The sequence below is a fragment of the Gallinula chloropus genome (assembly GCF_964237585.1).
Source record: "Gallinula chloropus genome assembly, chromosome: 3".
NCBI classification, from domain to species: domain Eukaryota; kingdom Metazoa; phylum Chordata; class Aves; order Gruiformes; family Rallidae; genus Gallinula; species Gallinula chloropus.
The window spans coordinates 51,094,289-51,118,903 of record NC_140087.1 but is presented as its reverse complement, the minus strand read 5'-3'; the positions used below and the strand labels follow the sequence as shown (position 1 = coordinate 51,118,903).

Sequence of the window (24,615 nt, the reverse complement as noted above, 5' to 3'; positions counted from 1 at the left end):
CACGCTGCTCATGACTACGACTGTAATTCAGTTCTTCTGCCAGCATCTGAGAAGACCCTGTGTGTGTGGATGCTTCCTTTCCCTTGATTATAAACACTCTTATTTTAAAGACAAACATTAAACTTTTATGAAATAACACTGGATCCCGAGTGCTGTTGTTTATTCTCTAAAGAGGATTAAAAAAGTGCAGGCTCCTTTGAGATATTAATAGTGGCAAGAGAGGGGGGAGAGATCCTGAAGCCACTTAATTCACAGCATAGTAACAGTGATGTAGTTTCTGTATCTCTTGAAAGAGCTGCTTAAAGTAGGGAAAAAGGCTGTATAAAACTCCTGTCTCTATACTTAAATCTGGAATCTTCCAGCTATTTTAAAACTCAGCTACCATGTTAAATCATTCATGCAAACTTTTTTGCCTCATGTTCACAGAAGTCCCCTGTTGACTCTTACCCCAGCTATTTCACCCGAGGGCGATGCCACTGTGCTTCACCAGCAGAAATGCCCTGACAGCAGCTAGCAAGCACATGAAAGAATCAAAACAAGTAACACCCAGACCGCTTTTTTGCCTATCATACCTCTTGATTATTCTAGAAAATCATGGTGTAAGATTTTGCTTTACAGTATGTAGGTAGGCCCATCCTTCTTTTCATGTGATGAAAAACCATGGGCGAATTTGTTGCTGCTGCTGCTCAGGGAAGGGCAGCACTTCAGAAATAACACCCTTCCCCCCCCTCCCCCCTTCCCCAGGCTCCATCCACGCAATGCTATCGTGTTTCCTAGCAGCAGTGCCTGGGAAGTCTGACCCATCTGTATAATCTTTAAGTATTGAAGTGTCAGCTCTCTGCTTGTGTTATAGATCAACTTTCCCTTTCTCCTTCCTTAATTTGCTACTGCACAGGCTGACTGGTAAGCTAATTACGACAGCACTGACATCCTTTGGCTGACAGAGGTGTAATCCAGGGATGGATTCAAACACCCTGTCTGGAAGAGGCTGCCTGTACTTTCATCCCTTTGGCAACCAACGCAGGAGAGTAGGGGACATCCAGTTTCTCTAGAAAACAAGCCTGTCTTTCTGCTGATAAGGTATCCAGGAACCTCACTTTTTAGCACAAATTACCTCCTCCCTGCAGTTGGAGAGAGGATGGTTGGAGGTGCTAAAACTGGTAAGCCTGCTAGAGGCGGAGCTGCCTGCAGCTCTGTCCCTCCCAGTCCAGCCAGTCGCAGGGCTCACTGCCTGTTCCTCACGGGCACACAGCCGTGCTGGGGTGTGCGCACAGCCGGCCACACCGAGAGGAGAGGCACGGATATAAACTGTGTTTGTGCAGTGGGAAGCAGGACCAAAAGCATCATCCTGCTCCCCTCCCTGGGATGAAGGTCTTTGGTGGAACATACAAACAGACACACAGCATGAGCCCCTCCAGTAACAGCCCTTGGATACTCCGTTTATTCAGTAGCTGGCTGCAGATCCTTGTTTTCTCCAGCTGCAGACACCTGGTCATAACAGCCTCCCAAGGCCCACTGCCCCACTCAGGTTGCTGGAGCTCAGACCCCCCCTGCACCCACAAACACAGGCACGTGGAAAACACAGATGCCTTCAGTAAGTGGCCTTCGGCAGCCCAGCCAGTAGCTGGCCAGGTGCCCTCTCATCTCTAATCCTCTCAGGCAGAACCTGACGGCACAGCAGTAAGGACCAAAGGAATTCCAGAGAGCTGGAAGTAGTTAGAGGCTGGAAAGAGAACCGCCACACATGCTCATCTTGCTCTTCATCTGCCCGTGGTACCTGGTTTTATAATAGCACCAACAGGCTGTTCAGCTAACTAGTGGGGGCTGACCCACAACTGGCTCTTCTAGATACCTGGGGAATGCTGGCTGCCAGTGGAATTTTGTCAGCAGCTGAATTCTGCTGCATCCAGGCCCTCTGGAAAAGCTGCAGCATCCTGAGAGAAAGGAATACAAACTTTGATTTTGATACAAGAGCGATTAACAGCCCTTTAATATGCACCCTCTTTGTAATACTTTGGTTGTTTGGTGCTGTTTCACAGCTCCCCGATGTTGTAGAGATAGGGTCCCTCTATCTCTATTGACAACCACAGAACAAACAGGCAAGCCCTGTGGTGGAGTGGTGTAACCCTATGTAATTTGGCTGTAACAGTATAATGCCCACTTAAGGTTATCATCCTTGGCCAGCTTTGTTAGGCACCTGAGGCTTAAACCATCAGGGTGTGTATCTTCAAATTCAGTGACCCATTTCAGGCAAGTTTAACAAGTCTTCTCCACCCTGGTGGCAAGTCCTTTTGATGCAAAGCTGGAGGAGGGGCTGCAACGTCAGCTCACATTTTATCAGGTGACAAGAGAATCCTGCTGAGGAGAAAGTCCTTTACCTTCAGGACCGAAGGAAATTCCTACGGCCAAGTTTAACCCCACTGGGACAAAACAGCCTGCCAGGAGCCCCAATCTGCTTTTGCTTTTTAAAAACCCATTACAGCCCTCGGCTACTCTTCACCAACCGCTGTGCAACTAGAAACAGATACGTTAAGAAAGAGAAACGCCCACAGCGTTCCTTTCAGTGTGCAGTCTTTAGGGAGTAGCTTTCCCCTAAATTAGTCGATTGACCCCTCTTTAACAGCAGAGCCAGCGCCAGCCATCTCCTGGAGCGCAGTTCTTCCGGCCCTCCGAGGCAGCCTCTTTGTTCTCCTGCCTGTCTTCAGGCGACAAAATCCCCGCCCCCCCGATCTGGTGACAGCTTTTCTCCTGAGTGCCTGTCACGGGCAATTTCACCCAGTGCCGGCAGCCGCGGCTCCTCCTCTGCCGTCCCAACCCGCTGCTGGTGACGGGCTGGCGCTGCCTGTGGCACAGGCACTTCGGGCTTTCTGTGGCCCGGCCCTCTCCTGCCTCCCTGCCCCGGGCGGCGCCGCCGAAGAGAGGCTGCGGAGGGCAGCAAAACCAGCCCCCCCCACACGCGCGCACGGCCGCCCTTCCCAAGACGCCGGCGGCGGGAAGAGGCGGGCGGCCTCAGGCCGTCCCCCAGGCGCGGCCCAGCCCCGACAGGCTGCCGGGCGCGGCCTGGGGGCGTCCCGCCGCCGGCACGGGCCCGGGCAGGCTCTGCCGCAGCCAGCGCTCGCTTCGGCGGCAGCCACCGGCTCCCGCGGGGCCGCCCGGGGGCAGCGGGGCCCGCGGAAACAGCCGTTTCCCGTGACCGATTTTATTCCGCCTGTCGCGGAACAACCCCCGGGCCCCGGCCCTGAGGGGTCCGGTGCGGCGCGTGGCACGCTGGGATTTGTGGTCCTGGGGGTGCCGCGGGAGCCTCCGGGGCGGGGGAGAGCACGCGCTTGCGCGCTTGCTTTTGGTGCGGTTTGACCCTTCTGCCGCCCCGTCGCCCTCCGCCCGTTGCCGCGACGCCGCTCGCCGCAGCACATTCCAGCCTGGGTCCCGCAGCGCAGCGTGGGGTCTTTTTTCTCGGGCTGCCCTTGGCGCTGCCTGAACGGAAGCGTGGGATCTTTGGCTCGTTCCAGGCTCCCTCCCTACAGAAACACCCCCGGCGCCGGTCCTCGCACCCGCGTCTCCATTTAGCAACGCTGCCTGGCGCTGCGGATAGGCGGGGACGCCCGCGGGAGAAGGCTGAGGCGATCAGGCATTGCGGTGGGGCAGCCCGAGAGAAGCCGGGTGAGGGGTCAGGCCGGGAACCTGCTCCTCCCCCCTTCTCTCCCCGCCCTGACATGCCAACCCGGCAGTCGGCGGCGCAGCAGCGTGCGAGCAGCGTACGTGGGGCTGCTGGGGCGCGGCAGCGGCTTCTCGCTGCTCCCGCGCCGCAAGGACGCGACCGTTGAGCCCCTTCGTGGGGCTGGGCCGGGCTGGGGGAGCGGGGGAGGGGACGGGGCGGCGGGGGAGGGAGGGGGGTGCCGGGGTTGCGGGTGCCGGGGGCGCTGAGTCCCGCTGTCGCGCAGGTTCCCCCTTCGTGCCCCGCCGCAGGATGGAGTTCGAGCTCCTGGAGAGCGACGTGCTGGAGTCGCTGGAGGACCTGGGGTGAGTGCCCGGGGCCGAGCCACGCTCTGTCCCGGGGCCGGCGCTGGCGGGGGATGGGAGGGGGGGAGGCGCTGGGCGGCCGGTGCGGGCCGGGAGCAGAAGGGCGGCCCCGCTGCGGGCCCTGGACGCGGCGGGCGCCGCTGCCCAGACCGGGCAGGCAGGGCCAGTGTCGCCTCGGAGGGCCGCGGCCCGGGGCAGCCACCCGGAATGGCCCCTTTGCCTCCCGAGCTGAGGTGCCGGCGGGGCCTGCGGAGAGCACGAAGCCCCACGGGCAGCTTTTCAGCCGTGCGGCCTTTGCGAACGTTTTGCCCCTTCCTGGCTCTCCCGACGCCATCCGCGGGTCGCCCCCTCCGCTGGAGGGAGCGGGCCCAGCTGGCTGGGCAAGGCAGGAAGGAGCTTTTCCAGGCAGGGAGGAGCAAGCCTGCAGCCCTTATAGTGAGGGGAAAATGATAAAACAATACACACACCCCGCACATCCCCCCCCTCCCCCCAAAAAGTAAATGACATAGTGGGTTTTTTTTTTCCTTTAGTTTGTTTTTTTTAAATACAACGTCGCCTGGGAAACTTCTGTTGTTTAGGCCTGTTGGTCTGTCAGTCAGCAAAGGCTATATAAATATGAGAGGGAGAGCAAGGAGAAGGTGCCCTGCCGTGAGCTTGCACGTCTGTAAACTGCTGAGGGTTCAGACAGGAGGTGGTTATGCTTTTTACTGCTGCTGGTTCTATGCAAACAGCTGTATTTACTCACCTTGGCCACGTTCCCATAAATCACTTTGGTGCTAGAGTCATTGTGCTCCAACAAAGATTAAATTTCCAGGCTCAGTTGATGATGATAGGTCCAAAGCTTGACAAATAGGCTTCTGTTTTGGCAGGTATTCTGTCTGAAATGCGAAGAGGTCTCTGCCATGATGGTGTGTACTGTGATTGGCTTCTTTTTTTTTTCTCCTGTATGTTTAAAAGGGTATTGCTGGGATGAAGGAGTTGTGATTTGTGCTCCTTACCCGTGCAATTACAGGCAGAAAGTGTAGCCATCAATTTCTGACATAAATAAAGCAAACAATGAAAGCAGATTAAAAACTAGGTCATAGAGAACCAAGGCTGGCAGCAGCAATTGCAAAGAAAATTTGGAGGGCTCAAGGCACAATGCTTCAACAGTATTGGTAACAACTGGGAAAACTGCTGCACTTGACTAAATGACTTCTGTTTCCTTGTGTCTGGAAGGACCAGTGTGTTTGAGGTTTTAAGCTTTATCAGTAGGCCCACGATCCTTCACAGGTCAGCTTATTTTTTCTAACCAGATACTGAAGAAATTTTTACTATGTTACTTTATAGCATTGCCCATCAGAGAGTTGTTCCTTTTTGAATTCGTGCTCGAGGTGCTGCAGTGGTGGCCTCTTGCCTTGTAAGGCAGTTTGCTGAACTATTGAAAAAGCAAAAAAACCCCCAACCTGTCAGCATAATGCTGCTGCAAGAGGAGCACAGGCCTGGAACATGTGCAGTTGGATTACCCCCAGATAGATGTGTAGCTGTAGTTACTAGAGATAATGCAGTCGAGATGTCATATCTGTCCAGATTTCTAGAAAAGGGGCCTCTAATGTGACCAGTGACTTAAATCCAGGTCCTACCGAAGCAAAAGGCTTGTCATTGCTTCCCTTCTACTTTCTATAACTAGATGTTTCTATACCCAGCCCCAGGTGTTGCTATACACGTGTAGGCCTCAGACGTCCGTGGGATGGGACTTAAAACTTGCTGTAATTAGCGTGTTGGAATTGTCTGGCCTACTGTGGTGATGTAGCAGGGTTGCAATACATCAGATTACAGCTCCCCACCAGCTGCTGGTAGATTAACTCCGTGTCACTAATCGAGCTGCTCCGTGAGGTAAAAGTTATTTTTGAGTGTGGCTGCTTCATGTTGGTTGGATGAAGTAATGGGCTGCTGCAGTGAAGACCAAATCCTGTATAATGTGATGTTAAGCACCAGAACAAAGTGTGGAGGATCACACTTTAATCTGCTCTTTGAGGGGTTTTATTTTTTTTTCCCTGCTGAGATTTGCCAAGAGTTGACTCACTGGGTTGCTGCGACGTGGTGGGTGACTTTACTTGGAGGTTCAAAAGAGGGATTCTTGTTGATGGTGCTCTCTCTGATATCTTCCTGCTTTGGGTGCAGTATATCAAAATAATACTGTGCTGCTTTTTTTTCTTAAATACTCTGGTAAACTCTGACTTTGTGCTTCTACCTGGTTAATAAGGCAGTCTTCTCCTTACTTTTCCTCCTCCCCCTGGTAGAGTATCAGTACACGGGTGTCCTGTAAACTGTGTCTTCTAAGACCTGCCCTGTTGGCCCGTGCTTTCACAGAATCACAAGGTTGGAAAAAACCTTTGAAGATCGAGTCCAACCATTCCCATCCTAAGCTAAACCGTATCCTTAAGTACCTCATCTACCCTTTTTTTGAACATATCCAGGGAAGGTGACTCAACCCCCTCCCTGGGCAGCCTGTTCCAGGCTCTGACAACTCTTCCAGTAAAAATTTTTTTTCTAATGTCCGATGTAACCCTGCCTTGGCACAGCTTCATGCCATTTCCCCTTGTCCCATCTCCTGTCCCCTGGCTGAAGAGACCATCGCCCACCTCTCTACAACCTCTCTTCAGGTAGTTGTAGGTGGTGATAAGATCTCCCCTCAGCCTCCTCTTCTCCAACCTAAACATCCTCGGATCCCTCAGCTGCTCCTCATAGGATTTGCCCTCCAGCCCCTTCCCCAGTCTGGTTTCCCTTCTCTGCACTTGCTCAAGGACCTCAATGTCCTTCTTATGGTGGGGAGCCCAGAACTGCACACAGTACTCAAGGTGTGGCCTCGCCAATGCTGAGTACAGGGGCACAATTACCTCCCTAGACCTACTGGCCACACTGTTTTTGATACAATCCAAGATGCCATCGGCCTTCTTGGCCGCCTGGGCACACTGCTGGCTCATATTCAGCCTGCAGTCAGCCAACACCCCCAGGTCCTCCTCTGCCTGACAGCTCTCCAGCCAACCTCCCCCAAGCCTGTAGTGAACTTACACTCGATCTGAATTTAGCCCATTTTGTTTATGCGAGGAACTGATTCTGTTTATTTTCCTTGTGCCTCTTTAAGAAGCTAACTTTCCAAGAGAGGGTGGTGTTTGGCAGATCACATTTGTCACGTTTGTGTGGAAGGCTTTGTTTTGCATGGCAGCCCCCTAGTACCCAGTAGGAAATGACAGAGAAGATGCACGACTTCAGCAGTAATTATTCCACGTTCTGTAAAGCCGTGCTGGAAGGATGATCCTTTTGAAAATCCAGTTGCCCTAGATAGGTTTGTTGTTGTAAGTAACATCTTCAAGAGATAAAGAGAATTCACAGCTGTATGTGATAATGCTCTCTGGAATGAAAACTTTGATGATGTTTTGTGGCACAGCCTCTTGGGCAGTAAGCTCGTGCGCACTGAAATGCCGGGCGAACTCGGATGCACTCAATATGCTTGAAATTTCCTGAAGCCTGACCCTGGGGCTCAGGGCTTTCCTTTTCCAGGGAACCCTCCTTTATACTTCCCTAGGTAATTTTTTCAGCCGTACCCATGTTCAATTCAAAACATGCTAAACATCCAGCATTTGCTCCCAAACCAAAGGAGCCAGGACAGAAAGACATACCTGGCCTGAAACCTCCCCAGTCCAGTGCAGGAATCTTACCGGTTCAGGTGTGTTCAGCACTGCAGATGTAATGAGGGTGCAGCTGGCAGTATGCATGCAGCATAAACCAAATCTCTCACCAGACATCAGTTAATAAACTGTGTTTTTTTGTTTCCCTTGTCAGTTACAAAGGTCCCTTGTTAGATGACGGAGCGCTGGCTCAGGCGGTCTCTCGTGGAGCCAGTTCCCCCGAGTTCACCAAACTCTGTGCTTGGTTGGTATCTGAGTTACGGCTGTTCTGTAAACTAGAGGAAAATGTGCAGGCAACTAACAGTAAGTAGCCACAACTCTAGCACAAACGTGCCTTTCCTGTGTGTTCATGCATGCTATTAAGATCTGGGCTGGCGGCTGCTAAATCTGCCGTAGCAGAGAGTATTGTCTGGGTGCTTTCCGGTTATGGGTGTTTTCCACCTCAAACTTGCCTAATGAACAGCTGGTAGAGGTTGAAATAGTAGTGGGGATCAAACAGTCTTTTCTCTCAAATTAGCTTTTTCTTTTAATTGTTCATAGAGTTGTTTTTCTTGGATGGATTTAAGGAAACACTGGTGTTTGGGTTTTTTTATTTATATAATCAGAATACATTTATTTCAGTGCTTCTGCTTGTCATCTTGATGTAAGAAATGCCTACTGTTTAAGGAAACATTCTTATGACTGTGGTGGCCATAGTTTTGTTTTATTGATGGTTACCTTAACTTCATGCTTGCTATGTATTTTTCCCTCTGTATAAAACTCTCTGTGAGAAGGAGCCTGAAAATGTTTTATTGCTTTGCTGGGGGAAGCAAACCTTAGTTTACCAAAAAAATAGTTTTTTTTTTTGTCAAGTTTACATGTCATCAGACAGATTAAATTATGATAATCAGTACTTCTGATTGTCTAGAGTATTCCCTCATAATGCCTCTGTGGGCCTAACTTTTAATCTATTCAGTGGCCAAAGATTGCTGCCTTTCACCTGTTCTTTTCCTCTCTATTTTTACACGTCCATCCTTTCTTTTTGAGTGCATTTGACTCCTTGTCTCTCTACCAGTACAACATCTCACCCCTTCTAGTAGTGTAACTTTCCTACTGTACGTTTTGCATAAAAGCACAATCCAGAAGTGTTCTAATACCTATTTCAAATTTGCTAAACACAGCGATAGAAACACTTTTGTCTGTAGTACCCTTGCTTTGGGTGACTTGAGTTTATAAGTAACAGCCATTTTGGGTCAAAGTTCCTTTTCAGAAGAAGAAAAACTGTTACCTCTCATTAATCACTGTTCTGTCCATAACTCAGCTTAATAGAGTTGGATTTGTTTCACTAATTTGTGAGACAAGTATCAGTCTGAGCTGTGGTATATGTCACTTATTTCATGCCAATGTCCTTTGAAAATAAGATCATTTGACAGGTGTGTGCTTACAGGGAGTAGTAGAAACATAAACTGTATTATTGGTTACTTTGCCAGAACTATCTAATGCATTTGTGGTGGGAACAGGTAGTTGATACTTAAAACACCCCTATAAACACTGTGATGTTTTTAACATCACTTTTCATTGTAGAAGGTGCCAGTGCCTGTCTCTTGTAGCTGGGAAAAGCTGTCAGTGAAATGTAATTTTACAATAATGAGGAATATCCTGGCTCCAAATAGGTTGTGCTGTGTCTTCAAAACATCCAAAGAAGGCATTTGGCTTCCACTAAAAGCAGGGTTAATGTTAAATAGCATAATTCTTTATTTCTTTTTAAATAGCTCGTTCATTCTAATCACAGCCAGAGAGATATTAGCTGTAAACAAATGATTATTCTTTTCTTCCTAAGGTCCAAATGAAGCAGAAGAATTTCAACTGGAAATGAGTGGGTTGCTGGCTGAAATGAACTGTCCGTATGCATCACTAACATCAGGAGATGTGACAAAACGCCTTCATAATCAAAAGAACTGTCTCTTGCTGCTTAGTAAGTTAAAAGGGTGCTTGCAAGCAAATCTGGTTCTGTGCAAGAGTAAGCATAAGAAACAATACTATGAATGAGATGCTGTCTTGTTTACTACAACCTATAAAAAGACTTACCTAAAGTTATGAATTTTTTCCCCCTGTAATTTACAATATCTATACATTTGAGTCCCATAAACTTACCAGTCACTCTGTAGCCAGCATGTGATGGAAAATTCTGAGTATTGACCTTTTTCACGTTCACTGTCAAAAAAGTATTCTGAAGAGGGAATAATCTAAAGACTTCTGCCAGGATTATCCACTGAACTTTGTTTAGAAGGGTTGTAAAAATGATTGCTAACAGCAGATGCATCATCATTTTGGAGCCCCTGTCATGAAAACTTGCAAGGTGCAATAAGACTTGCATTTTCCTACACTCTGACAACAGTTGAAATTGTTGTGAAAAGAGAAAATGTTTTATCCTAACTCCCTGCTCATTTGATCATTTGCCTTAGTAAGTAGCTGCAGTGCTACCTTCTCCTGGTTGAAAAGAAGTTAGCAATGGTGATGTCTTCCCTTTTCATAGAATCAGAGTATTTTGGGTTGGAAGGGACCTCAAAGATCATCTAGTTCCAACCCCCTGCCATGAGCAGGATGCTCTCACTAGACCAGGCTGCCCAAAGCCCCATCCAGCCTGGCCTTGAACACTGCCAGGGATGGAGCTTCCACAAACTCTCTGGTCAAGCTGTTCCAGGTCCTCACCACCCTGACAAGGAAGAGTTTCTTCCTAATGTCTAACCTAAATCTACCCTCTTTCAGTTTAAGGCCATTGCTCCTTGTCATTGTCAAGTTCACACTCCCTGGTGAACAGTCCCTCTCCCAGTTTCCTCTAGGATCCTTTTAAGTATTGGTAGGCAGCAAATAGGTCACCCCAGAGTCGCCTTTCCTCCAGACTGAACAAGCCCAACTCAGCCTGTCTTCATAGGAGAGGTGCTCCAGCCTCTTGATTATCTTTGTGGCTTCCTCTGGACTTGCTCCAACAGCACTATGTTTTTCCCCTCAGTATCTAAATTGATTTAATTCCTGCTTAGGAAATGTTAGAGGAGAGAAGTAGTACTTAAATTTGGAAATAGGGTGTTATGTTGATTTGCGTGTGTGTGTGTGTTTGGGTTTTTTTAAAATTCACATGTGTTAGATACTGTGATGCTAATTCTTAATCTGATCTTAAGTTCAACATAAATGTATGTGTTACTTTCTTCCTCAGTTGCTGCTGATTCTTTAGCTTTTCAAATCAAATGTAATTCTGCCCTCAGCTGAGATGTAAGAAGTTAATTAGAGGGTAGGTTCCTGTATTTCAACAGGAGGAGAAAGATAAGTAGTGAGACTTAGTCTGAATTTGTTTTGATAGTGTCTTCAAAGATGGCAGATGAAGTTAGGTAATCATTTCAGGTATTTTGTGGCTCAAATAATCTGCCCTTCAGCTTATTCTCTGTAAGCCAAGCCGATGGATAAATCTGGCTTGTCCGTGACACACAGTTTATCCCAGAGGTCCTTTGAGATGTACGTTTTGGTAATATAAGGCCATGTTCAGAAGCTGAACTCTGGTATCCCTTCTGGCAGGAATGCTGTGTTTACTGTCAAATATGGAATTGAAATAGATGCCAAACTCCTTTTTTGTGTACCATGATACTTGCATAGCTTTTTTTTTACCTACATTAAGCTCACTCTGTGTCCTGTTGTGTGTGAGCCATAACCCCAGATTTTTTTTTCAGAAGAGACATAATAACCCTTGCTAATGGAATGCCAGGGTATTTTTTGTTTTGATGAAATGCAGCACAGTTTATGTCAGGGAGAAGATCTAGCAGTATTGCTGGGAGAGGGAAGCACCAAATAAACAGTTAGGATTGTCTTGGTGTGCAGCATCACTAGAACACAGTATTAAGTACTGGCAAAAATACAAAGGACAGGAACTTCAGATTGGTTCAGAAAAGGCCTGCAAAAAAGAATCAATGTCTGGAGAACATTCCTGTCTGATAGTGGTAGACTTAAACATTTCAGTCTTGGTCAGAGGAGGTTGAAGGGAGCTTGGTTGTGGTCTCTGAAACACAATTCTGCTGCTAGTTCCTTTATCAGGAGGTCCTAACAAGGTGTAAATACTTGGAAGTGGAATATAAAGAAAAATCTTTATAAAGTACTATTGAAAGAACTTACAAAAGATTCTTCACTGCTTTACATATTTTAAGAATTCTGTGGTTTATAAGGTGCCTTTAGCAGAAGACATTCTGGAGATCTAGAAGAAATTCTAGAGATCATTAAAATGCTTTTAAATGTTGTTTTCATAACCTTTTGACCTGTCCCAATTTTATAGGTGGTAACCTGCTTTTGTATAGCCATGAGTTTACATCCATGAGCACGAATCTGTCTTTTATCAGTGCAGTGTCTATTTTTCAGGCCTTATTTTTAGAAATAATGGGTTATGTTACTGTTATGGTCACCCAGTATGATTCATGGTAAGTGTTGTACCTGCACGGTTTTTTCAGTTCAGACTTTAAAGTAGTCACCAGGATTGCAAGCAAAGGCTGTGTGCTACATTTCTGTCACTGTAACTGACACCTAATGCTGAAATTTTATCTGTATACCATGTTCAGAAATGGTGGTTTTAATATTGTTACTGTGTGTTTGATAGAGGAGTTACAATGTGAGTGATGGTAGAGGCTCTTGCAGTTCGGGTATCGAAGAGAACTGCAGGCATTGTAGCTTCTTTTTCATCAGTTTCTGCCTTACTTTCTGGAATTACTGTAAACCTGAATTCTCAACAGTACTTTGAAAAAGGGGGTTATTTTTCCATCTGTATTGTACCTGGGGAAGTAGAGGAGATTCATCCATTTCATGTCTCTCTACTCATTTCCTTGCTTTGTTTCCTAGAGCCTCAAGGAGTGCTTGCTTGTCTGGTTTGAAGTGCACGTCCCAGTCCCTCATCCTGCTTATTTCCATGTTCCTAGTCTCCTGTCTTTGCTGGGCAAAGCCTGAAGGAAAAGAGCTGTGCTCTGTGATTAATACCTGTTGGAATCATAGGGATTTTTTTTTCCAGTCTTGGATTAGTTGTACTAAACCTTTCCCCTGTTTGTTGTGTTTCTAGCACTGGGCTCAGTGATTATTAGGAAAACGAGTGTTCGGTGGGTGCCAAAGTTACAGCCCTCACTCTTTCCAACCCAGTCCATTTGCACATCTGTTGGTTGTAAGCGCTTGAGTTCTTGCTGGTTCTAAAGTCACTTAACTCGGCTATATCTGATGCTGAAATCTAATTTTTCTTACCCCAGCATACCTCATCTCAGAACTGGAAGCTGCCAGAATGCTGTGTGTGAACGCCCCTCCTAAAAAAGCACAGGAAGGAGGTGGCAGTGAAGTCTTTCAGGAGCTAAAAGGCATATGTATTGCTTTAGGCATGTCCAAGCCTCCAGCCAACATAACGATGTTCCAGTTCTTCAGTGGAATTGAAAAAAAAGTAAGATCCAAAGGAACAAAACTAGACTATTTCTGATGTTACTGTTTTGATGGAAAATGGTTCTGCTGCCAGGGAGAGATTTGCCTCTTGTGAAACTCCGGTGTTTGAATTGTGAAGGAGAGTTAACGGGTTGACTGACTATGCCAGGAGTCAGGACTTTCAGAATGAAATTAAAGGCTTTTTCCACGCCAAGGCACGAGGTCAGGGGCTACTGCTGTCATTGCCTTCCGGGCTGAGGTATTTCTTACTCTGCTCTAGGTTTTAATGTCATCACCTGTTGCAGAAGACATGGAAAATGCTGAGCTTGCGCCTCAGGAAGAACATTAAGGGGAAATGCCTTCCAAGAAATCTGTACAGGAACCTACTGTTTAAAAATGTTTAGGTTGAAAGGTGTTGTAACTACAGTCAACTTTACACCTTTTCCCTAAGGCTTCATCAGTTCTTGTGGTTCCATTTATTTTTGTTCCTTTACATGTCTGTGTTCTCCAGGTTGTTGTGGGTTTTAAAAAGAGGTTTACTTTTGTTTGAGTAACTTTTATGAAGTGGAATGGACTGTCCAGGGCACAGACCAAAGGTGGGGGACAGAAAGATTTAAAGTCACATTAGGTAACCTCACTTGAGGATAGAGGACAGCAGAACAGTAGAAAAGAACCTTTGTGAATTTTAAGAACAGATACAATTCAAAACTCACCAAAATACTTTCAGAGAAGTCTTATGACTAACATTTTAGTTGCATTGGCCTTAAACAGATCCAAGCAACTGAAGATCCTGCTTCATTTCTTTGCAAGAAATCAGTTTGAATTGACCTCTTTAAGAGGAGGAAGGTTTTCCAGCAGAAGTCCAAGGTGTAGAGTGGAAGCAGTTTGTTTCCTGGTTTTGGCATTGTCATGGGCATGGAATAGTTAGACATATAAGAAATCTGTGCTTCCAGTTTTTATAAAAGGCAGAAAATATGCATAAAAATGAACAATGCTGACAAGCTTTGCTGGTTAAAGAGACTACAAAAATACAGAATATAAAGTAGATCAAAACCTTTTTAATTTGAGAATTGTTTTGTTTTACTAATTGACTTTTCTTCTGTGTTGTCTTGAAGATTAAATGATTTGTATTCAAAGGTGGTTATACTAAAAAAAAAAACCAAACCCAAACCAACCCTAAACAGTCCTTATAGCTTAATAAAATACATCAGGAATTTCTAACCTACAGATTTTTTAGAAATCATGCATACTTGTCATGCTTGCTGTCTGAGCACTTCAGATGTTGGTAGCATTCAAGAAGGAGAGAGAATAAAGCTAATAACTGAAAAACATCTCCCTTTATAAATGAAAATACATCACAAAGTTGAGCAAAATGTGAAAACGTAAATCACACAGTGAAAACTTTATTCCTGACTATAAGCTGATAGTTAAAAAAAGACAAGGCTTTCTTTTTTTAAACAAAAATAGCCTTAGAGGGTCAGTATTCTGATCTCTCGCATGAAAATCAAACTACCTTTTTTTTGCACATACATAGTACAGTTTGGAGCAGGATCTTTGTATAATTAACTCTTTTTGTTAATGATCCACCACATTTAAAAAGCCTTGCTATTCTTAAAACACTTGATTTAAAAATCTTCAAGTTAATCAGATTGGCCTTGACACCTTTGGAAAACCAGGTCACTGGATGTGTTAAATCAACTGCTGGAATAAACAGCAGAGACAGTTGAAAGATGTGGTTTGCAGCAGTAGAAAAGTGGTATTTCCTAACTCCAACCTGCTTTAATCCAGGTTTCTGTTGCTGCTTCTCCATTTCTTTCCCTTGAAGTCCTCAGACAGTTTGAGGTTGTGCCCAAACTTTTAAAACAGAAGTTAGATCTAAATTTTCATATTGAAGATTTTCTCTGTTTGATTGCAAAGAGGGGTCCCTCTTCAGGTCTCGTTATATTTCCCATAGTCTTAACACCACCTTTTCGATACATGTGTGGGGGTTTTTCCTGAATTGAAGATGTGATGTGTAGAATAATCCCCCAGTTCTCAAGGGGGGGCTGTACCTCATGGAATCTGTCTTTTTTTTTTTAACTGTAGATCTACTATATAGTCTCTTGATTTTTAAATAATTATGGCTGAGACTACCAGAAATTGATCAAAGTAGTTGCCTTCCAAAAGAAGTGTGCTTGGTCCTCTGTCCCAGGGAAAACAACTTGGTATTGGAGGTTGCGCTGTCACACCTATGACTGTCTGAGATTCCTCTCCTGTAACTTGAATCTTGAAAACCTAATTTTTCTTAGCCAATGCTTATGTTTTTGTATGTCCCCTGACAGCTGAAGGAAACCCTAGCAAAGGTTCCACCTAATCATGTTGGAAAACCTTTATTGAAGAAACAGCTGGGACCAGCTCACTGGGTAAGTACCTGCAGGTATCAGAGCCTGTTTCCCTTTTTTTGTAAATAAAATACTGTAGGGTCTCCATTCTGTGTGTAATGTAGCATATTGATGTTTCTCACCTGTTTCTGAAGATGGGAAGACACTTTCTTGTAGTAGTTTGTGTATATGTTGGTACAGTAAATGTTCAGTAACAGTGATCTTAGGCTTGTATATCCAGATGCAGGCAAAAGTTTTCCAAAATAAAGGAGTTTTATAGTAGTGGTGCTGAGCTGCCTGCTTGTGCAGAAAGAGAGCTTTCCTCTGCTTCCCCTTGCCAGCACTGTCTGTGTGACCTAGCCTCACTGAGATGGCATCACATACCCTCTTGTGGCTTCTTTCCAGCTAACCTGTGGGTCTTCCTATCATTTCCTCCTCTCTTTCTGTACTGTTAGCCTGCTTCCTTCATAGCCTCTTCTCCAGGAGGCAGTGAGAGTGCAGGTGGAGGCTGGGAGAGGCTGTACACCCAGGTGGGTGTTGTCACTTGCTGTTCTAGGGGAATGATGGTGTCTGGGTGAGATAATGCTGCTGCACCAGCTCAAAGCTGGGGTGGCTGCTGCAAGACTGCAAGTCTCTCTTGTTGCTCTTGCTTAAGGTGGAAGCTCATCTGCTCCCAACAGTCTGCTTCCTTCAGTGCTTGTGTGTTTCTGACATTGCCAGTGAGCCCCACTGCTCCCCTCCAGCCAGGATGCAGTCAGTGCATCAGTAATTCCCATAATGGTGTGTATCTCAGCTGTTGCTCTGACTAAACTGTTGTCTGCTACCAGTTGTGGTTCTAGTGATGGTTTTTCTCTGTAGGACACTCTATAGTCTTGTCTGTGTGAAGATTGTGCTGTAATCAAGATCCTCTTACAGTACTGTATTTACTTTTATGCTTACTCTCTCTGCTCTGTCATTGTCCTTCAGCTTACTGCTTTTTAAGAAGGCAAGGACAGCCTGGTCCCTGGCACTCATGTATGTCCTTGCATCTCCTTCGGCTTGTTACATGTAGTGTTTTCTCACTTTTGCTTCTCTGCCCTGAAGGGTGTTAAGAAATGCCTCTGCAGTGTGTGCAGCTCTTGTGTCCCCTCTGGAACACCAAACCACTGTGCTGTTAGAAATGCTAAGAGGCTGAACATGAGGATAACGGAGCCTTGAAGCTTCCAGGAAAACAGTGTCAGCAGGCTGTGAGCCTACTGGACTGCGTGTGGTCTTCTCTTCCATCCACATAGTTTATTACCTGAAGTAGAAACATTGTACATACAAGCTGTAGGTAACATTTGCAACCCTTTTGTTTCAGGAAAAAATCGAAGCAATTAATCAAGCCATAGTCAACGAATACGAGGTCCGAAGAAAACTGTTAGTCAAACGCCTGGATGTTACTGTGCAGTCCTTTGGCTGGTCGGATAGAGCTAAGGTACAGGCAGCTTGGGGGGTAACACTGTATCATAAGTATCTCTGGAGAGCGGCTTCATTGTTTCATCTGTCACCGGTCAGAAGGAACTGTGGGAGTTGTCTGGTTTGGGTTTGAGTTTCTGAAGAAGTTTATGACAGTGTAAGATAACTGCAAAAGTTTAATTTCAGACTGATTTGTTGGATGTTAAAATGGTATGTGGAATGAGAGGGTGGACTGTGTCTGCCTATAGAGTGAAGCCAAGCCATCGTTACGTAGGTCACAGCATAGATTACTGATCCAGCCCTTTGCGTGCAGGGTACTGTTGTGTGAATCATTAAGTGCTGTGTCTGTGTGATGGTAGAAAAGCATCTTCCCGTTGACCATCCCTTAACTTACCTCGTGCTGCCCACAGTGATCAGGTTTCATTAACTCAAAGTGTGTATGCAAGCACAACTCCACAGATGCACATGAGAAAAGCTGCTAAGGCACTACTTGCTTTTACCTCATAGACAGGGTAATATTTTATGTGCTGCTTTTTTGTCTTTGAACCGTGCAGGTGGCTGTGACATGACATCTGTTCTCTCTGAGTATGTGATCCATATTCTGCTTTCCTTATTTCCTCTTTTTCATAGTGGAAAAGGAATTGCAAGATTTAAAAAATAGTACATACAATTTATTTCTAGGACTAAGCCAGATCTGCTAGCGTGCTGTTAATTATGCTGCTGGCAGTGTTTGAGTTATTTTTCACAGTGAGGATGACAGAGCACTGGAATAGGCTCCCATGGGGGGTTGTGGAGTCTCCTTCTCTGGGGATATTCAAGACCCATCTGGACGCCTACCTGTGCGACCTGTCCTAGGGAGCTGCTTTGGCAGGGGGGTTGGACCCGATGATCTCTTGAGGTCCCTTCCAACCCCTACCATTCTGATCAGTGATAAACTGTGACTCATGAATCGTCAGGTGTTTGTTCTTGATAAATGATTTATTCAGAAATAAACTGTATTTTAATAATAGACTGTGGCCCCTCCCCTTTTGTGTGTCATCGCCTGAATAGGACTTCTTCTGGGGACCTGTCTCTCAAACCTTGTACTCTTCAGTACAGTCTGATTGTTTGAATATTTTAATGGTGAATGAAAACAGGCAAAAGAATGGAATAGATTAAAACCAGAGACCTATAATTGTGTTACAGCTTTGGCATCCAAATCCATGCTTGTTTGGTTGGTTCTTCTCTAGGAGAATTCTCGGATGTTCTTCAACTTGACTGTCTATCCTTTCACAAATTGCATATGAGCATTTATATATATATATTGAAATGCAAATCTAAATTTCTAGGGCCATAACAATACAGAGCTGGAGAATGTGGCTGTGGTTTTCCAGGCGTGCATTGCAGTTGGTTTTAACAGGAGCTTTTAGCAATGCTTTAACACCTTATGGTAACTTTAAAAAAAAATAGAAATTAGAGAAGTATCATAATGCAGTAGTCTAACTAAATAGTTACTTCTCCAGATAGTAGGAATTCCAGTAAAAACTCAATAGTCTGTTTTTAGGGAGTTTCTAAGTTTTCACACTTCACCCAAAAGAATCGTATCATAGCACCACAGCGGCTCTTTGGGGAACCTGGTTTGCCTGTCCCCACCTGCTGCATCTGGGGTCCAGACAAAGAGCAGCCCTTCTGTCTGCGTACAGATGGCAGTCTGGCTCATCCTGACTGCATCACACGTTGTGCTCTGGTAACTGAAGGTAGATATTAACTCATATGTTAACTCGTGGCTGGTAGCGCAGATGTCTCTTGTGCCTGTCAGTTGGAAAACTGCTGTTGTGCTTTTGGGATGTTGAGAGAGGCTGCTGTGATTAATGCTGAGAGGCAGCAGAGGAGGAGAGATTGCATACAAGGCAGCACTGGTGTGTAGGGTCTCGTTTCTAGCCTGGGCTTATGCAGGACAAAGGGCTGAGTTGGAACAAGCACGTGAGAGCTGTAGTTCTGCCAGTACCGCTTGATGGCTTGGCCTTGGCAAGAGGCTGACTGGAATGAGGAGTGTGAAGGAGTTAGGAGACAGGGTGATGGGAGCCTGCCTGCAATGGGTGTGGGTCAGGGTGCAGGAGGAGGTCTGGAGGCCAGACACAAGGGCATTTCATTATCTTTTAGATGTTAGCGGCAGTTTGTGTAACTATATGACACACTTCTGTGTTTGCCTGCCTGAAAGTAATGCAGTCTGTGTGTATATATGAAAATTGCCAGAACATCAGTCAGAATAGTGTTCCCTATGCTATTTAAGAATTTAACAGGCGAATGCTAGCTTTGATGCAGTGATTCCTAGTTCCAAAGTGGTTCTTACTGGGTTTTATATTGACTTTTGTTCTATTTGCAGCAGCGTCCCGTTCTACAGTGTGGACTTGATCCTTTGGATGAGGTGTCCCGTTGCTTTCTGATTCCTTTAACTGATGCCCTTTTCTTTTTCTTGTCTCCAACAGAGTCAGACAGAAAAACTGGCTAAAGTCTACCAGCCAAAACGTGCCCTCTTATCAACTAAGTGCACTATTTCCGTTGCAAATCTCTTGGCAGCTCGGCAGGATCTGTCAAAGATTATGAGGACAAGCAGCGGGTCCATCCGAGAAAAGACTGCCTGTGCCATTAATAAGGTACCTTTGGTGACAAATGGCTTGTTCTGCTATGAATATTTAAGTAATTTGAACATAGCAATAAATCCCATGTCCTTTTTTAGGATTGTAAGTGGAATTTGGAAATGAATGATAAGAAACTTGATATTTATGTGCTCCAGGTTATGCATCAGTGCATTGTGGGAAGTGCAATTTCACCTGGTTGGGTCCAGAGTTCCCCTTCTTAGTGGGCAGTAAAGAATTGCTGCAATATTGTTGATTGCTTTCAGTGGGAGTAGGCCTGCTCTGTCTGGCCAGAATTACTGATGTCACCACACTGCTGCTACCTGCTTCTGTCACCATGTCTGAAATAACACCTACTGTGTTTCTGGTCGATGTAAATAGAATTTATTAAGAGCACAAAGCAAGAACCTCTCAGGTCAGATTCCCCTGTGCACATAAATAAGAGAGATCATAGTCAGCTGTGTAGGTGTAGTAAATGACATAGCAGGAGTATGATCTGGACTAAGCAATTTACCTCACTTCAAGAAGTGGGATTTTTACAGGAGCAATAGGCTTAGAAAAATACATGTGCTGAACTTGATGCTCAGTAGCAGTGTACAGCTTGAAAATGTGTGGGTGTACATGCATGCCTTTCTGCCTTCTGGGTACCAACTGTATTTCAGGTAAAGTTCTAATTAATTTAGGGTAGATGATGGTGTGCTGATTTGGCCGCTCCTCCTCCGCCCAGAGTAATTTTTGCATCTTTCTGGTGTAGTTGGAGTGAGGAATGTAGAAATTAAGTGGGAGGGTGGACGTGACTGTATCATGGGACCTTAAATATGTCTTACTGGCCATGCAGTACAGCCCTGTTGCTGATCCATGTTCTGTTAACTTATCTCCACTATTGGTATTAAATGCTTTCCAAGACTGTAACCAAATAACCTGCTTCTGGTCAAGCTTTTCTGTTACATTGTTTTAAAACTTGAAACAATGCAAATGTCCTGTCCCATTCTAAGTCTTGCTAAATTCTCAATGTAATGCCATCCTTAGACAGCTAAAGACCTCTCTCTAGAGCCCTTCTCAGCTTTCATAAGCACTGTCTGATGCCAGTTTGTTGGTATGTAAGTCTTTGCGTGTCCTTACTGAAAAATAAAGGTCTTTGCACTTCCTTTACCAAGCCAATGGCTTGTGCAGTGTTTCAGAGCACTAGTTAGGGGAGAGGCTGTGCTGCACTGTAATCAGGGTTGGTTGAGATTAGCTGTCTGCACTGGTGAACGGTTTGGCTGTATCGATGCTGCCTCTACTGGCGTGCCTGCTCTTTGAGTAAAAAAAAAACAGGTCTTCTGACTTGTCTTGAGCAGTGCTTGGAGTACTTCTAAATCCCTGTTTAACTTTTTATTACTTGAAGGCAAAGGTCTCGTCACATGCAAACAGGCAGAAGTTTGCCTTGCTGCAGTCATCTGTGTGTAAGAACCCTTGAGCAGCTGCTGTTTGTGGTGTGTATCAGTAGACGTGACTCTGCTGCAATGTGTTACAACTCCTACAGCAGCTCTCCCTTTCCCTTGGCAGGTGCTAATGGGCAGAGTGCCTGACAGAGGAGGAAGGCCCAATGAAATTGAACCGCCGCCTCCCGAGATGCCACCGTGGCAGAAAAGGCCAGAGTCTGGTCCACAGCAAGGCGGTGGCCGAGGAGGAAGAGGTGGCTATGAATCCTCCTACGGAGGACGGGGAGGTTATGACCATGGGGGTCACGACCGAGGAGGAAGAGGAGGCTATGACTCATCATATGGTGGGCGAGGAGGTCACGAGCAAGGAAGCCACGATCGAGGGGGACGAGGAGGACGTGGTAATTACGATCACGGTGGCAGAGGAGGCGGAAGAGGAAACAAGCTTCAAGGAGGCTGGACAGATGGTGGAGGTGGTGGCTACCAGGATGGAAGCTACAGGGAGAGCAACTACAGAGATGCAGGTTTTCAAACGGGTGGCTACCATGGTGGTGGTGGTGGTGGCTACCAAGGAGGAGGCTATGGTGGCTACCAGTCGTCTTCATATTCAGGGAGCGGCTACCAAGGGGGTGGTGGTGGCAACTACCAACAAGACAATAGATATCAAGATGGGGGGTCCCACAGTGACCGAGGGGGTGGTCGAGGAGGGAGGGGTGGCCGTGGTGGTCGTGGTGGCCGTGGTGGTCAAGGAGGAGGCTGGGGGGGCAGAGGTGGACAGAACTTTAATCAGGGGGGGCAGTTTGAGCAGCACTTCCAGCATGGAGGTTATCAGTATAATCAATCTGGCTTTGGACAAGGAAGACACTTCACAAGCTGAGGCTGCTAAGAACTTTCCCTTCAGCAGAGCTCACATAATAGAAACCTGGTTTCAGAGGCCTGGCTTAAACGCTTGAATTAGTACGGGTTTGTATGGGGCAGGTAGAATCTCCTTGGGGTGGGATGTTCTGCAAAGTACAACTTTCTGGGAACCTCTTCTCCCCTGCCCCAGCCTGTCTGAATTAAACACATCATCACTACCCGCTGCACCCTACTAAACATCAACTAACCGCCACACTTTTTAGATGCTGGACTGGTTCCCCCTGCTCTAAACACTTTTGTTCTGAAACTACCTGCCATGTTTGCCCTTCTGCTTTGGTTTAGAGAAATGCCAAGTCCTGTCTGGTCGGGTTTGTCTGCTATAACACACGACAGGCCTTGGGCATTTCCCCGTTTCCATTGCTCAGTGACGTGTTCTAACCCAGCTCCGAGTGTCGCTGTTTGGCGTGCTGGCCTCTCGTTTCAGTCACAGATGTTACGCGCACAGTGAGCTCCCTCTGACAAACTGGAGGGGGTGTTTGTCTATTGTATGAGCTCTCCTGTGGGTGCCACGGCCGGTAGCCTTATCTCCCACCAAACAAAGTTCCCCCACCTGCTCAACTCTGAAGCCCGACCGCCGCCAAAACCTGCAATGACCGTTTCAGACTAAGCTAAATCGCGAACCGGTAGCGTGTGTAGGCCTGTAGTTAGGTGTAGCGATTCAAACTGACCCTGCCTCCATCCAAAACAAGTTGCTCCTCCTCCAAACCTAATTTCTACTTGAAATCAGCTGGAAGAAGTGACAAGCTGAAATTTTCCTCGCGAGTTAAGCCCACTGGCTCAGCAAACCTAGGGCAATTTGTTTTGGTGGTTGTCTTTTTAAAGAAATGCACTACGGCCTGGGAAGGTTAATTCCTGCCTGGAGGAAGCCCTTTTATTATTGCTGCAGAAAACAAAGCCTGGCTGAGTTTGATGTTCTAATGTCGGGGGGGGGGGGTTGTTGGTTTAGTTTTGGTTTTTGTTTTTTTTTTTTTTTTCCTCTTTACTGAAAGCCACATAATGCTTCTTGCTGGGTTTTTTTTTTTTTGTTTGTGTACATAAATATTGTCAAGCTGTGAAAGAAAATGGCTGAAGGTGTGCTGTTGTATAAAAGGTGAGCAATAAAAGTGTCTGGATGTTCCCTCTGCTTTAGTTCCTTATTTTGGTAGTAAAAAGCAGTTGCTACAGTAGCTGCAGATGTGGGGGCGTCCTGTCTGCTTCATCTGTTTGACATTTTAGATGTTCTAGTCGTCCCAGCCGTGCTGTGCATTCCACCCCCTGGGAAGCTGTGAGAACAGGAGTGGATGGGAGAAACTGGTCTTCAGCTGCTCTGAGCTTTGTCCTATTCCTCTGTCTGAACTGGAGCAGCAGCAGCATCTTTCTTGGGCATCGCTGTGCAAAGTTACTCTGGGGCTGTGTGAGCACCCCTTTCCCGTGTTACACTCCTGCGTGCTGCTGAGTGCAGCGTGCTGCTGCTGCTGGGAACTCTGCTGATGCTCTCCAGCCCTGCAGAAAATGCAGGTTCCTGCTAGCCTGCTGTGGCTGCTGCAGCAGAGGCTGCGCTGGTGGCAGGCTCTCTGGGTCTCTGAAGTGCCTTTGGGGGCTGGATCCAGGTTGGTGCAGGCAGGATTTGTTTCTTGGGTTACAGAAATAACATGGGCTTTTGAGAGAATTGGTGTAGCGCTGGTGGTGCTGTGCTTCAAGCTAATAGCATAAATGAGCTGATAAACAATGGTGACACCTGATTTGCCTGGATTTCATGCCGTAATCAGCTTGAAAATCCGTTTAATTAACGGCCACTAGGTGCTGCCAGTGGTTCACGGGTGGGAAGCGCGGGGCTCCCTGAAAGGCACTCGGGAATCTAACTTCCTGGCTCTTCCCTCCCCAGGACTGCCCAATTTGTTGTGACACAGGAGAAAACCCGGGAAGCATTCCATACTGAATCCAGGTGCCCGAGGGTCACCGCCACAGGCCTGCTTTGGTATCACACAGTTCAGATGACGAACTGCTGAAAGGGAACGTTGCTGCTTTGCAGAGGTACTGGTGGCTTCCTGCAGCAGGGTGCTCCAGAGCAGCCTGCTCCCTTCTGGGAGAGGACTACCTTGTCATGGCTGTTCCCCTGTCACTGCCTGCATTCAAGCCAAAATAGTCAGTGGAGGTTTTTTTAAGGATTAGGATTCCTACAACTGGGTCAGTCCTGGACTGGGAAAGGTTGAGAGTGGCAGAGCTGATGAGCCTTTTGCTGGCAATGTAGTATCATCAGCTTCCACTTTTCTGTGCACTGTCCTCACTGTGAAGAGCCTGGTGCTTTCTGTCAGTGCCTTAGCATGCTGCAAACCTGCTCCTAGCCAGGGGGAGCCCAGGGGGCTCTTCAGAGGTGCACCAGCACCTTTAGAGACTTCTTTCTGTACTGGGGCTGCCAGTCTCACTGCAAGGCAGGGGCTTGCTGTGGTGGGTAGTCTCACTCTTGCACACTGTGGCATGGTGAAATAATGCTGGGGTGGGGTAAAGGCATGATTTTTTCCTTACCCCTTATTCCACATAGCTTTTTCTCCTCAAAATACGTTGTTTCTCTTCCTTATTCCGGGACTTAGGGTAAGTGGGGTCCCATTATATTGCTGTTCGAGGGGGAAAGTTTAAAAGAAAAAATTGAGAAGGCAGCAAAACAGGAGGCTTTACTCTTCCTACAGGAAAGAAAACACTTTGCTTCTGCTAGCTGTTGTTGTTTTTCTTTACTCTATTGTTTCCTCCTAGTGTGCAGCACTGCCTTTGTTCTCCA

At 46.4% G+C, this 24,615-nt stretch overlaps 1 protein-coding gene across 1 annotated transcript; it reads left to right on the top strand.

The window, feature by feature from the left end:
* Positions 1 to 3,730: 3,730 nt before the first annotated feature.
* Positions 3,731 to 22,977, top strand: FAM98A (family with sequence similarity 98 member A). Its single transcript, XM_084261348.1, has 9 exons — positions 3,731 to 3,755; positions 3,942 to 4,020; positions 7,846 to 7,994; positions 9,511 to 9,645; positions 12,941 to 13,125; positions 15,425 to 15,505; positions 16,803 to 16,919; positions 19,369 to 19,536; positions 21,067 to 22,977. The coding sequence occupies exons 2-9, from the start codon at positions 3,968 to 3,970 to the stop codon at positions 21,817 to 21,819; spliced, it is 1,641 nt and encodes a 546-aa protein (XP_084117474.1). The 5' UTR covers positions 3,731 to 3,755; positions 3,942 to 3,967; the 3' UTR covers positions 21,820 to 22,977.
* The last annotated feature ends 1,638 nt before the right edge of the window (positions 22,978 to 24,615 follow it).